The sequence below is a fragment of the Ranitomeya variabilis genome, chromosome 7 (assembly GCF_051348905.1).
Source record: "Ranitomeya variabilis isolate aRanVar5 chromosome 7, aRanVar5.hap1, whole genome shotgun sequence".
NCBI classification, from domain to species: domain Eukaryota; kingdom Metazoa; phylum Chordata; class Amphibia; order Anura; family Dendrobatidae; genus Ranitomeya; species Ranitomeya variabilis.
Genome location: NC_135238.1, coordinates 118,106,299 through 118,118,938, shown reverse-complemented (window position 1 = coordinate 118,118,938; position 12,640 = coordinate 118,106,299). Strand labels below are relative to the sequence as shown.

The window sequence follows — 12,640 nt, the reverse complement described above, 5'->3', positions numbered from 1 at the left end:
CCCCATTGACTTGCATTGGGTTTCGTGTTTCGGTCGATCCCCGACTTTTAGCGATAATCGGCCGACTGCACTCGACTCGACTCTGGACAAAATCGGGTTTCCCAAAACCCTACTCGATCTTAAAAAAATGAAAGTCGCTCAACCCTAATAGTTAGTAGTTCTGTACATAGTTGAATCTGGTTGGGTGAAAGGCCGGAATGGGTCAGGAGTTTGTGGACTGAGTTGATGCCCTCTGTATGAGGGATGGATGTATACAGGTCCCTTACATCCATGGTGACAAGTATGGAATGTGAGGGAATAGGACTTATATCCTTCAGGATGCCGAGAAAAGAGCCTGTGTCCAGAATAAAGGATCTAGATGACTTGATCATAGGGGTGAGGATCTTTTCTAAGTAAATGGCCAACGGGGAGAGGATAGAGTCGGTGGATGCGACTATGGGCCTGCCCGGAGGTTTCTCCAAGTTCTTGTGGATCTTTGGAATAGTGTAGAACACTGGAGTAATGGGATAAGATTTGGTAAGGAAGTCTCGTGTTTTATGATCTAGGACACCTAACTCGGTGTATTTCATAAGTGTGTCCGAGATAATTTGCCGAGTTATTGGTAAGGGATCCTGTTTTAACAGTGTATAGACCATGGGGTTATCGAGTTGGCGTTTTATTTCTTGAAGGTAATCACCTATATTCATTATTACGAGGGCGCCCCCTTTATCTGCAGGTTTAAAGATGAGATTATTATCATTTTGTAAATTCCGAAGGGCCTGACGCTCAGTGGAGGAGAGATTCGGGGGAAAGAAAAGTTTACCCTTTCTAATGTCATCACATAGTGAGTTAAATGACTCTTTCACAAAGCCAATAAAAGACTCCATGGCATGTGAGCCTTGTGGTGGTCTAAAATAACTCTTAGTGTAGAGGCCTAAGTTTCGTGCCGAGAGGGGACCATCCGGAGAAGCTGTTGTAGTCTCAGTGGAGGGTGGTGCAGGGGAGGTGGAAAAAAAGGCTTTCAATCTAAGGGATCTAAAGAATCTTTGAAGATCCATTTCTAAGTCAAATGTATGACATTGGTAGGAAGGACAGAATGAGAGGCCCTTTTGTAGAACCCTATATTCTGCAACACCCAATAGTCTGTCGGAAATATTAATTACCAACGGGTTCGTACACACCCCACCTGAGATCTCGTGATCCTCACTTGAGCCGGATCTCCTCCTCCGTCCATGGCCGCGCCTCGTGGCCTTCTTCTTGGGAAGCGGTGTCGTTGGCCTAAAAAACGTGGTGGGAGGGTAGCAGTGGTGCCCAGCTCTTGTTCTGAGCCCGACGTTGAATAATCGGGGGAGGTACGTGAAACCTGGCGAGATGTATTTCGGCGACCGGAGAAGGAGTCCTGCCATCTGTATACCTGTTGGCGCTCGTAGTCCTCCGTATCCCTGTTGAACTTGCTGCGTTTTCTATCCTGTGTTTCCCGTCGGTGTTTGTCAATGTTCTTGGTTATTTGATCCTTAAGGGTGGTGAGTTCCTCGAGAGATCCAGAAGTCGACAGTTGAGCCTCGATGGTTTTGATGGTCTCGGAGCTGGCAGTAATCGCCTTCTGTAGATGCTCGATTGTCAGGGTAATGATATCAAAAGAACACTTGTTAAGTATTTGTTCGTACTTAATACAATATTCCGGAGAGTCCCGAAAGAGTGTGGGACGGAGTGAGACACGTAGACCCCTGGGGATCCGTTGTGCTCGGAGATATTCAGAGAGTGTAGCACAGTGAAGTTCAAGGTTTGTGAAGTGACGAAGCTCCCGTTCTAGATCTCTCCCTCTTGCCTCTTTAGGGGGGATTTTCAGAAAATCACTACTAAAAGTGGAACGTGCCAGGATACTAGAGGTCTCCTCAGCATTATATGAGAATGTGGACATGACCCGTCAGTGTGCTCCACGTAAGGGCAGAGATAATTGTACAAAATACCGTGTGCACTACTGGAGAGAATGGTGCTAAGGTTAGGTTCCCACACCTTGTAGAACTATAATTGAAAATAACCTAGCACTCAACTTAATGCTTAGAGTGAAGTTTATTGTAGTGGTACTCAAAACGTTTCGGTCCTACATATGGACCTTCGTCAGTAACTACATGTGAAAAAACAACCAAAGTGAAACCCATGTACATACTTTATTTGTATTATTATTTTTTGTTATGATTTTCACTTTGGTTGTTTTTTCACATGTAGTTACTGACGAAGGTCCATATGTAGGACCGAAACGTTTTGAGTACCACTACAATAAACTTCACTCTAAGCATTACGTTGAGTGCTAGGTTCTTTTCAATTATAGTTCTACAAGGTGTGGGAACCTAACCTTAGCACCATTCTCTCCAGTAGTGCACACGGTATTTTGTACAATTATCTCTGCCCTTACGTGGAGCACACTGACGGGTCATGTCCACATTCTCATATAATGCTGAGGAGACCTCTAGTATCCTGGCACGTTCCACTTTTAGTAGTGATTTTCTGAAAATCCCCCCTAAAGAGGCAAGAGGGAGAGATCTAGAACGGGAGCTTCGTCACTTCACAAACCTTGAACTTCACTGTGCTACACTCTCTGAATATCTCCGAGCACAACGGATCCCCAGGGGTCTACGTGTCTCACTCCGTCCCACACTCTTTCGGGACTCTCCGGAATATTGTATTAAGTACGAACAAATACTTAACAAGTGTTCTTTTGATATCATTACCCTGACAATCGAGCATCTACAGAAGGCGATTACTGCCAGCTCCGAGACCATCAAAACCATCGAGGCTCAACTGTCGACTTCTGGATCTCTCGAGGAACTCACCACCCTTAAGGATCAAATAACCAAGAACATTGACAAACACCGACGGGAAACACAGGATAGAAAACGCAGCAAGTTCAACAGGGATACGGAGGACTACGAGCGCCAACAGGTATACAGATGGCAGGACTCCTTCTCCGGTCGCCGAAATACATCTCGCCAGGTTTCACGTACCTCCCCCGATTATTCAACGTCGGGCTCAGAACAAGAGCTGGGCACCACTGCTACCCTCCCACCACGTTTTTTAGGCCAACGACACCGCTTCCCAAGAAGAAGGCCACGAGGCGCGGCCATGGACGGAGGAGGAGATCCGGCTCAAGTGAGGATCACGAGATCTCAGGTGGGGTGTGTACGAACCCGTTGGTAATTAATATTTCCGACAGACTATTGGGTGTTGCAGAATATAGGGTTCTACAAAAGGGCCTCTCATTCTGTCCTTCCTACCAATGTCATACATTTGACTTAGAAATGGATCTTCAAAGATTCTTTAGATCCCTTAGATTGAAAGCCTTTTTTTCCACCTCCCCTGCACCACCCTCCACTGAGACTACAACAGCTTCTCCGGATGGTCCCCTCTCGGCACGAAACTTAGGCCTCTACACTAAGAGTTATTTTAGACCACCACAAGGCTCACATGCCATGGAGTCTTTTATTGGCTTTGTGAAAGAGTCATTTAACTCACTATGTGATGACATTAGAAAGGGTAAACTTTTCTTTCCCCCGAATCTCTCCTCCACTGAGCGTCAGGCCCTTCGGAATTTACAAAATGATAATAATCTCATCTTTAAACCTGCAGATAAAGGGGGCGCCCTCGTAATAATGAATAGAGGTGATTACCTTCAAGAAATAAAACGCCAACTCGATAACCCCATGGTCTATACACTGTTAAAACAGGATCCCTTACCAATAACTCGGCAAATTATCTCGGACACACTTATGAAATACACCGAGTTAGGTGTCCTAGATCATAAAACACGAGACTTCCTTACCAAATCTTATCCCATTACTCCAGTGTTCTACACTATTCCAAAGATCCACAAGAACTTGGAGAAACCTCCGGGCAGGCCCATAGTCGCATCCACCGACTCTATCCTCTCCCCGTTGGCCATTTACTTAGAAAAGATCCTCACCCCTATGATCAAGTCATCTAGATCCTTTATTCTGGACACAGGCTCTTTTCTCGGCATCCTGAAGGATATAAGTCCTATTCCCTCACATTCCATACTTGTCACCATGGATGTAAGGGACCTGTATACATCCATCCCTCATACAGAGGGCATCAACTCAGTCCACAAACTCCTGACCCATTCCGGCCTTTCACCCAACCAGATTCAACTATGTACAGAACTACTAACTATCATTCTTACCCGGAATTACTTTCTCTTTCAGGACGATTTTTATTTACAGATCCGTGGCACCGCGATGGGCTCCAATGTAGCACCCCCGTATGCAAATTGTTACATGGCTGACTTCGAGGAGAGTCTGATATACCCCCACTCTCTCTTTCACGACAACGTCATAACGTGGAAACGTTATATAGATGATGTCTTTTGCATATGGGGGGGCTCATTGGAAGCCCTCACGGTATTCTTTGATTGGCTCAACACAGCCTGGCCTGGAATCTCGTTCACCATGTCTCACAGCACGACTAAAATCAATTTTCTTGACACTCTTGTCACTCTCCAACCAGATGGTTCATTAGAGACAGACCTCTATGTAAAAAGTACGGATCGCAACAGCTTGTTGCACTTCACAAGTTTCCATCCCCCGGCCACCAAAAACTCAGTACCCAAATCACAATTTCATCGGGTCTCCAAAATTGTATCAAACACCGACCTTAGACCAGTCCGCCTCCAAGAAATGGCTTCCAAATTTACCCAACGGGGTTACCCATCTTCTATACTAGAAAAAGCTGCTGTTCCCCCTACTCCACGACCTAACAGAGCCTCCAACCGTATTCCATTCGTCCATTCATATCATCCATGCACATACATTTTACATAGGTCCATTCGTCGACACTGGCACCTGTTATCCCAGGGATACCCCAAAATACCGGAGTTCCAGAATCCTTTCCTTCCTTGTTTTAAACGTCCACCTAATCTCAAGGATTCTCTAGTTCGTGCTGACCTGGGATCAGGTGTTTCAGTTCCCCGCCAACGCTTTCTACAAAGCCCACGGACTGGCACTTTCCCATGCCTTAGTTGTGCCCAATGTCACAACGTCCTCAAAGGCTCCTTTTTTCATCACCCCCGGTCCGGCAAGTCATTTCGTATTCCCGAGTTCTTTACATGTTCATCCTCGTGGGTTATATACCTAATCAAGTGTCCTTGCGGACTTCTATACATAGGGGAAACTACACAACCGATCAGAGATCGAGTCTCTAAACATAAATCCACAATACGCCGAGAGAACTTATTATTACCTATCCCCCTTCATTTCCATAATCAAGGCCATAAAGTTTCACAGTTACAATTTCAGGTGATAGAGCATATCCCCCCCATTCGACGGGGTGGTGACCGGGTTGCCCGTTTAAAACGAAGGGAGGCTTTTTGGATTCACACACTGGAGACCCTCCAACCCCGGGGGCTCAACAGAGACTATGATTTAGCCTCTTTTCTCTGAAACTAATTACTTATTATTGTGGCATTACGTGATTTCTCCTATAGGTCATCATGGACTCCTTTTAAGTTATTGCTCTAATAATGTATGTATTTTATACTGTGATCTAATTCTCTTTTTCCTTTTCATTAGAGTCGCCTATACTGAAATTTCATTCACTCCGTATGTCACACTCCTACTTATCGGGTCACGGAGCAAAATGCTAGGACATAGGAGCACCAACACCAGGATTCCGTCCACCTTCTAAGAGATCTCGCTTTGGGCACCCCAGCTCTTAGTCACCCGGTCCCGCAATCTACGCATTATCTCCACATTTATGTATTTAGTTTCTTTATTATTTTTCCTCCTACTCTGTGCACCAACTACCATCCAGCATCGGACAGTCTCCATAGCAACGTGACGCTACTTCCGCTCACAGGACTCTTCAGCTACATACTAAGTTGCGGCTGACCACACACCACGTCACTTCCGGTCAGTGGCCCGGCCGCTGATTGGCTTACGAGCGTCTCCTGTCCCGCCTCTTCCCCTTTTCACGGCGGCACTCACACACTCAGACAGACCAGCGGTGGAATCCGCGTCTGCCACAGCTCTTCTATGTACGGTCTCCACAGGTAATACCCGCACCAGCGCATACCTTACTCTGTTGATCCATCACCACTCGGTAATCTCTTCTTCTCAATGTTTCACCTTATATCAACAGTACCGCTTCAATTGGGCTCATATACCAGGTACAGCTTTTTGTGTAACTCCCCACACTATCTGTGTACTAAGTAGAAAGGAGTCTCATATACATAGGGGACTTTCTATACACCCACAGATGCCGCTCCTTAGAGCCATTTGACCCTGTCGTCCTTTGTCTATTTTCTAGTACGGTATGTAACTATTCCTTTCCCACTCACTTTGCTGTATGGGTGGTCCGCCTCACGCTCTAACTACAGTGGAACGTTTTTTCGCCTAGATCCTTTGAGTTTTACCCGGCATATATTTCTTATATACAATAGACCAGATATAATGTATTTATGCTGTTAAATTTCTTCCAAATACCCATGTACATACTTTATTTGTATTATTATTTTTTGTTATGATTTTCACTTTGGTTGTTTTTTCACATGTAGTTACTGACGAAGGTCCATATGTAGGACCGAAACGTTTTGAGTACCACTACAATAAACTTCACTCTAAGCATTAAGTTGAGTGCTAGGTTCTTTTCAATTATAGTTCTACAAGGTGTGGGAACCTAACCTTAGCACCATTCTCTCCAGTAGTGCACACGGTATTTTGTACAATCACAAGCCGCGACGTCACCGTGACGTCACCGCAGGGTCTTGGAAGGCTGATTCTAAGGAAGGAAGGTTCCCGGTTAGTACCAGGGCCCGTCAGAGGGTAAGTATAGCGAAATTTTTTATTTTAATTCTTTATTTTACACTTAAATATGGATCCCAGGGCCAGAAGGAGAGTTTCCGCTCCTTCAGACCCTGGGAACCATTGGAAACCCAATGCACTGCATTGGGTTTCGAGTTTCGGCCGACCCCGACCCCGACTTTTTTATAGGATCGGCCGATTTCACTCGACCCGACTTTTGAAAAAGTCGGGTTTCGTGAAACCCGACCCGATCCTATAAAAGTAAAGGTCGCTCAACCCTAGTGGGGAACCCCACCATAACATTCTTAATGGCTTCAGAAAGACCCTCTCTGAAATTTGCAGCCAGGGCACACTCATTCAATTGAGTAAGCACTGACCATTTCCGAAATTTTTGACAGTACACCTCAGCTTCATCCTGACCTTGAGAGATAGGCAGCAAAGCCTTTTCTGCCTGGTTCTCAAGATTAGGTTCCTCATAAAGCAGTCCAAGCGCCAGAAAAAACGCATCCACATTCAGCAATGCAGGATCTCCTGGCGCCAGAGAGAAAGCCCAATCTTGAGGGTCGCCGCGTAACAAGGAGATAACAATTTTAACTTGCTGAGCGGAATCACCAGAGGAACGAGGTCTCAAAGATAGAAACAATTTACAATTATTCCTAAAATTCAGAAACCTAGATCTATCTCCAGAAAACAACTCAGGAATAGGTATCTTTGGCTCAGACATAGGGCTATGAACAACAAAATCCTGAATATTTTGCACCTTTGCAGCAAGATGATCCACACTAGAAGTCAGACTCTGAATATCCATGTCTGCAGCTGAGCTCAAAACCACCCAGAGATTAAGGGGATGAGAGAAGCTGGACAGACTGCAGCAAAGGAGGAAAAAAAAAAAAAATTGTACTCAGGACTTCTTTTATCCCACTACATGCGATGCATTAAACACTTTTTTGGCCTGCTGTACTGTTATGATCCCAGTGGCTGAGGATCACAGGAAATACTAGCTAAGTAACTAAACATAGACACTAGCTCTAGGGAGGTGGTAACTGGACTGACCGCAAAACCTGATCCTATCCAAACACACTAAAGGTAGCCGGTGAACGTGCCTAAAATCCTGGACGTCTCGACGCAGCCTGAGAAACTGACTACCCCTAAAGAGAAAGCAAGACCTCACTTGCCTCAAGAGAAATAACCCCAAAGATATAGGAAGCCCCCAACAAATAATAACCGGTGAGGTAAGGAGAAAAGACACACGTAGGAATGAAAACAGATTCAGCAAATGAGGCCCGCTAATACTAGATAGCAGAAGACAGATAGCGAACTGTGCGGTCAGTAAAAAACCCTACCAAAATATCCACGCTGAGAATTCAAGAACCCCCACACCAACTAACGGTGTGGGGGGAGAAACTCAGCCCCCCAGAGCTACCAGCAAGCTGGGAAATCACATATTAGCAAGCTGGACAAGAAACATATAGAACACTGATGATCAAAAAATGAACAAAACGGAAACTTAGCTTCTCTTGAAGAGACTGGGAGCAAGGTAGTCAGAAGGAATCAGAATAGCACTGAATACATTGACAGCAGGCATAGACTGAGAGTCCAAGTGAGCTTAAATAGAAAACCAGCCCACAGATAACGAGACAGCTGATGCCAGTCACAAACCTGCAGAAAGACAGCACTCACACAGTACCACTTGTGACCACAAGAGGGAGCCCAGAAATAGAGTTCACAACAGCATACGCAGTGTCACAGGTCGGGAAGGTGATAATATTACTACACTGGTTGCACACTACTGTTTCCACCATATCTCAATTGCTAGAACAAGTCTATCAGAATTGCAGGCTGGAGAGGCAGCCAAGCTGGACAGAAGGAACTCATGATAATTTTCTGAGGTTCTGGTTCCCTTGAAAACAAAGACTTCCCTTATAACTTTGTCCCATTTGGACCAATTATTGGGACCAATTCCCATTATTATAACTAAATACTGAAAAACACTGAGTCTTTCCAACTAAATTTCTCCAAGCCCTCCCCACTTCACCTCACCACTTCTTTTTGCTTTATTCCCTTCCCCTCCATTCTCTGTCCTGGTATGACCGCAACCTTCCTTTTTCTTACATGTTCTATTTTCTTTATTTTTTTTATACTATTTCTTTGCAATCTATCGCTGCTTATAGATATCACCTTTTCATATCTGAAGTCAAAAACCTTTTTCTTCTTAAGCTGCATTTACACTGAAAGATAATAGTTTACAAGCGTTCTTAAGAGCGATCAGTGTAAATAGGCATCTGATTACCTAAAGAATGAGCAAAACACTCCTACATTGGGTGAAAAGATTTTTTGTGCAGCTCACTAGATCAAAGTTCTCTGCAGTGCATTGTCCTGTATAAACAGGACTCACCCCACCGAGAACAGTGGCAGCCTATGCACACTGTATGATCTATTACAGATCGCTTAAGGTACCTTCACACTCAGCAACTTTACAACGAGAACGACAACGATCCGTGACGTTGCAGTGTCCTGGTTAGCGATCTCGTTGTGTTTGACACGCAGCAGCGATCTGGATCCCGCTGTGATATCGCTAGTCAGAGCTAGAAGTCCAGAACTTTATTTGGTCGTCAGGTCGGCGTGTATCGTCGTGTTTGACAGCAAAAGCAACGATGCCAGCAATGTTTTACATGGAGCTAACGACCTGTGAGAATGATAAGTGAGTCACCGTTACGTCACAGGATCGCTCCTGCATCGTTGTGGAGCTGCTGTGTTTGACGTCTCTACAGTGACCTAAACAGCGACGCTGCAGCGTCGCTGAGTGTGATGGTACCTTTAGTGTGCATTGTTTACTTTGTTCTGTCTGTGTAAACAGGCTAATAAACAACGACCAATTGGTAAAGCCTTTAAGTACCACTGGCCAGTCTGTGTAAATGGAACCTTTGGTATTTCTCAAGTACTGGCCATATTTCTAAATGAGTTCTATTTTCTTATCTGCATCTGTCTTTTGTATAACACAGATGAAAAGACTGGGAAGCAGAAGAGCCAGTAGAGTCTTATATGATAATAACATAATCTAGAAAATATTTATAATTGAGAGTCCTCAGTGGTTGATACCTTTTAATGGCTAACTGAAAAGATGATAACCAATTGCAAGCTTTCGAGACTACTCAGGTCCCTTCATCAGGCATAGACTAATGCAAATTCTGAAGAATCACATATTTATGCACAATACAGCCCAGAAATAATGCCATTGATAAGACAGGTGACGTGAAGCAGAACTACCATCATGTGAGAGTGATAAGCAGTTATGTCCATAAATATTGGAACATAATGGTAGTTCTGCTTCACGTGACCTGTCTTATCTATGGCATTATTTCTGGGCTCTGTTGTGCATAAATATGTGATTCTTCAGAATTTGTAGTAGTCTGTGCCTGATGAAGGGACCTGAGTAGTCTCGAAAGCTTGCAATTTGTTGCCGTCTTTTCATTTTGCCATTAAAAGGTATCAACCAATGAAGGACTCTCAATTCTAAATATTTTTCTATCTACTGGCTAACACGGTACCAAGATATATAGCTTTCCTATATAATACAATCTAGGAATAAGGAATTCACTCATCTGGTTAGTTTGCAGTGAGGCAACCTTTGATAGGCATGTAAAATCAGCTGCTGCAAGACACTGGTCACGGAGATACAAAGAGCGATATGGAATGGGATGGACGTTTCATTCAATGCGCTGCCGCTGAAGACTCGATACAGATTAAAACTCGAGAAAGTTTAATGTAAAAGTTTACAGTGTCAACGTATTTCGAGGCTACACACAACCTCTTCATCAGGATGAAAATGTAACCCAATGTTAGGTTTTCGTCCTCATGAAGAAGTTGTGTGTAGTCTTGAAATGTGTTGACACTGTAAAGCTGTACATTAAACTTTCTCGAGTTTTAATCTGTATCAAGTCTTCACCAGCAGTGCATTGAATGACACCTCCATCCCGTTCCATATTTGTATGACACATTCATGTTTATTCAAGTTACTGCATTTGCATGTTTATTTGTATCAATCAGAGCAATATTTGAATTGAACATCAAGTATTATTTCATAGTTTTATATCTAATTAAAGTAGATCTTATAAAATGAAAGAGACTTTCAACATTTCTCTCACCTTCCATTGATGATCATCTGTGAAAATCTCACTTTTTGCAATGTCAACTCTATTCCATGCCACTGCTAGCTTTAATTGGTGGTCCCAGTTTTCATGTCCTTGTTGGTCATGACTCAATGACGCTAGAAAAAACCCATTAAGACCCATTAATTTTAGATATAAATAGGAAAAAATATTAAAACCATGTAATGTGTAATAGTCTACCACTGAATGTATATTGCAATGTGTTCAGCTATGTGTAGCTAGGTTATGTTTGGAAGTTCAAAAATAATAGAAGGCAACATCAGATTATTACTGTGGCGACACAGCATCAATCTGGTCACTTGTGCGATGGTGAAGTATTCTTAATTATGCCAGAAGTATTATTCCTTTGTTCAGTAGGTCAAGGGACATGAGCCATTGTTTCATGTGAGTCTGTTCGTTTACATTTGTTGTATGTCAATTTGTGGAATTGTTTCTTATTATGTATTTCATCAGCCCCCTGCAGTGTACCAGTTTGCAAAACTTGGAGGAAAAATATGCAGTATAATTGAACAATCAAACAATGCGGGATTACCTCCTCCATACCTTCCCCATTCCTGTGAGGGAATGCCCTGAATGAGAGCTGTTAAATATAAAAGGGACATGCCTCTGTCTCCAGACAGACTCTACAGTACATCAGGTGAGGAATCCTGGCTCCAGCTGGTGGACTACATATCTGCTCCATTGCCCATCACTGTCACTGAACCCACAAATACGTTTGAAGAATCCAGGTCAGGACAATCAGGTCACCTGGCCACATACTTCACTGTATAATCATCAAGAAAAGAAAAGTATGCGGCACTCACTCTTCTTTTGCTGTGCATTCGTGCTCTTTATTGGATTAAAACTTATGCATGTTCATACATCCATTAGGACATCAGGTTTACAGGAGGGTGCGGTAGTGGAGAGGGGACGACGGCCGTTTCGCACGGTGTGTGCTTCGACGGGTCCATGCATAAGTTTTAATCCAATAAAGAGCATGAATGCACAGCAAAAGAAGGGTGAGTGCTGCATACTTTTCTTTTTTTGATGATTATTCAGCTACATGCTTGAATTGCAGAGCACCATACACCCAGAGAGTTCGTGACAACTGCAAATCAGTTTTTAATGAGTCCAAGTCCTAAAGTGTTTGTACTTCTCTTGTGCCGTTCATTTCACTATTTCTTTAATGTTGGAACATACTTCACTGTGCTCAGTCAGCTTCCTAAGCTTGCCCCTACCTCCTCTCTGTTGTTGCCCGCCAAAAATGGGGTGCTATTGATTGGGGTTGTTGGCCTGAATGCCACAAAGTCACAGAGGTTCTAGTGAACCAGCGCAGGGTGAGATTCTGTCATTTGCACCATCTTGTGTACTTGCTGGGAATGTATTATCGCAGTGTGTTACTCCCTCTGTGTTGTCAGAGTAGTATTCTGCCCACGGGAAGGAGTATGGGTGTTCAATAGGATGAACCATGGCCCGTGAGGTCTTTCTAAAGATAGCCAGGCCAGCAGATGAGCACACCCTCTGACCCTCATGTCTCCACAATTACCTTTTAGCAAAGCTTGAAGAATAGCTACATCAATGTCATGCTGGTCATCCTTGTCCTCTCGAAATATGGTTAGTAACTGGCTGTGCCTTATAATATCTTGTATCTGGTAAGGCAAAATGGAGAAAGATAGTTAAAGTGTTTGTAACTACCACTAA

The 12,640-nt window shown here is 43.8% G+C and overlaps 1 protein-coding gene across 2 annotated transcripts in view; it reads right to left on the bottom strand.

Annotated features, from left to right (window-relative positions):
• LOC143786355 (transient receptor potential cation channel subfamily M member 2-like) overlaps positions 1 to 12,640 on the bottom strand; it is a 1,952,850-nt gene that overhangs the window by 1,402,939 nt on the left and 537,271 nt on the right. For both annotated transcript variants that reach the window (XM_077275686.1, XM_077275685.1), the window contains 2 exons: positions 12,486 to 12,588; positions 10,937 to 11,058 (listed from right to left, as the gene is read on the bottom strand). In XM_077275686.1, the coding sequence (XP_077131801.1) occupies positions 10,937 to 11,058; positions 12,486 to 12,588 (225 nt within the window). The remainder of the gene's footprint in view (positions 1 to 10,936; positions 11,059 to 12,485; positions 12,589 to 12,640) is intronic.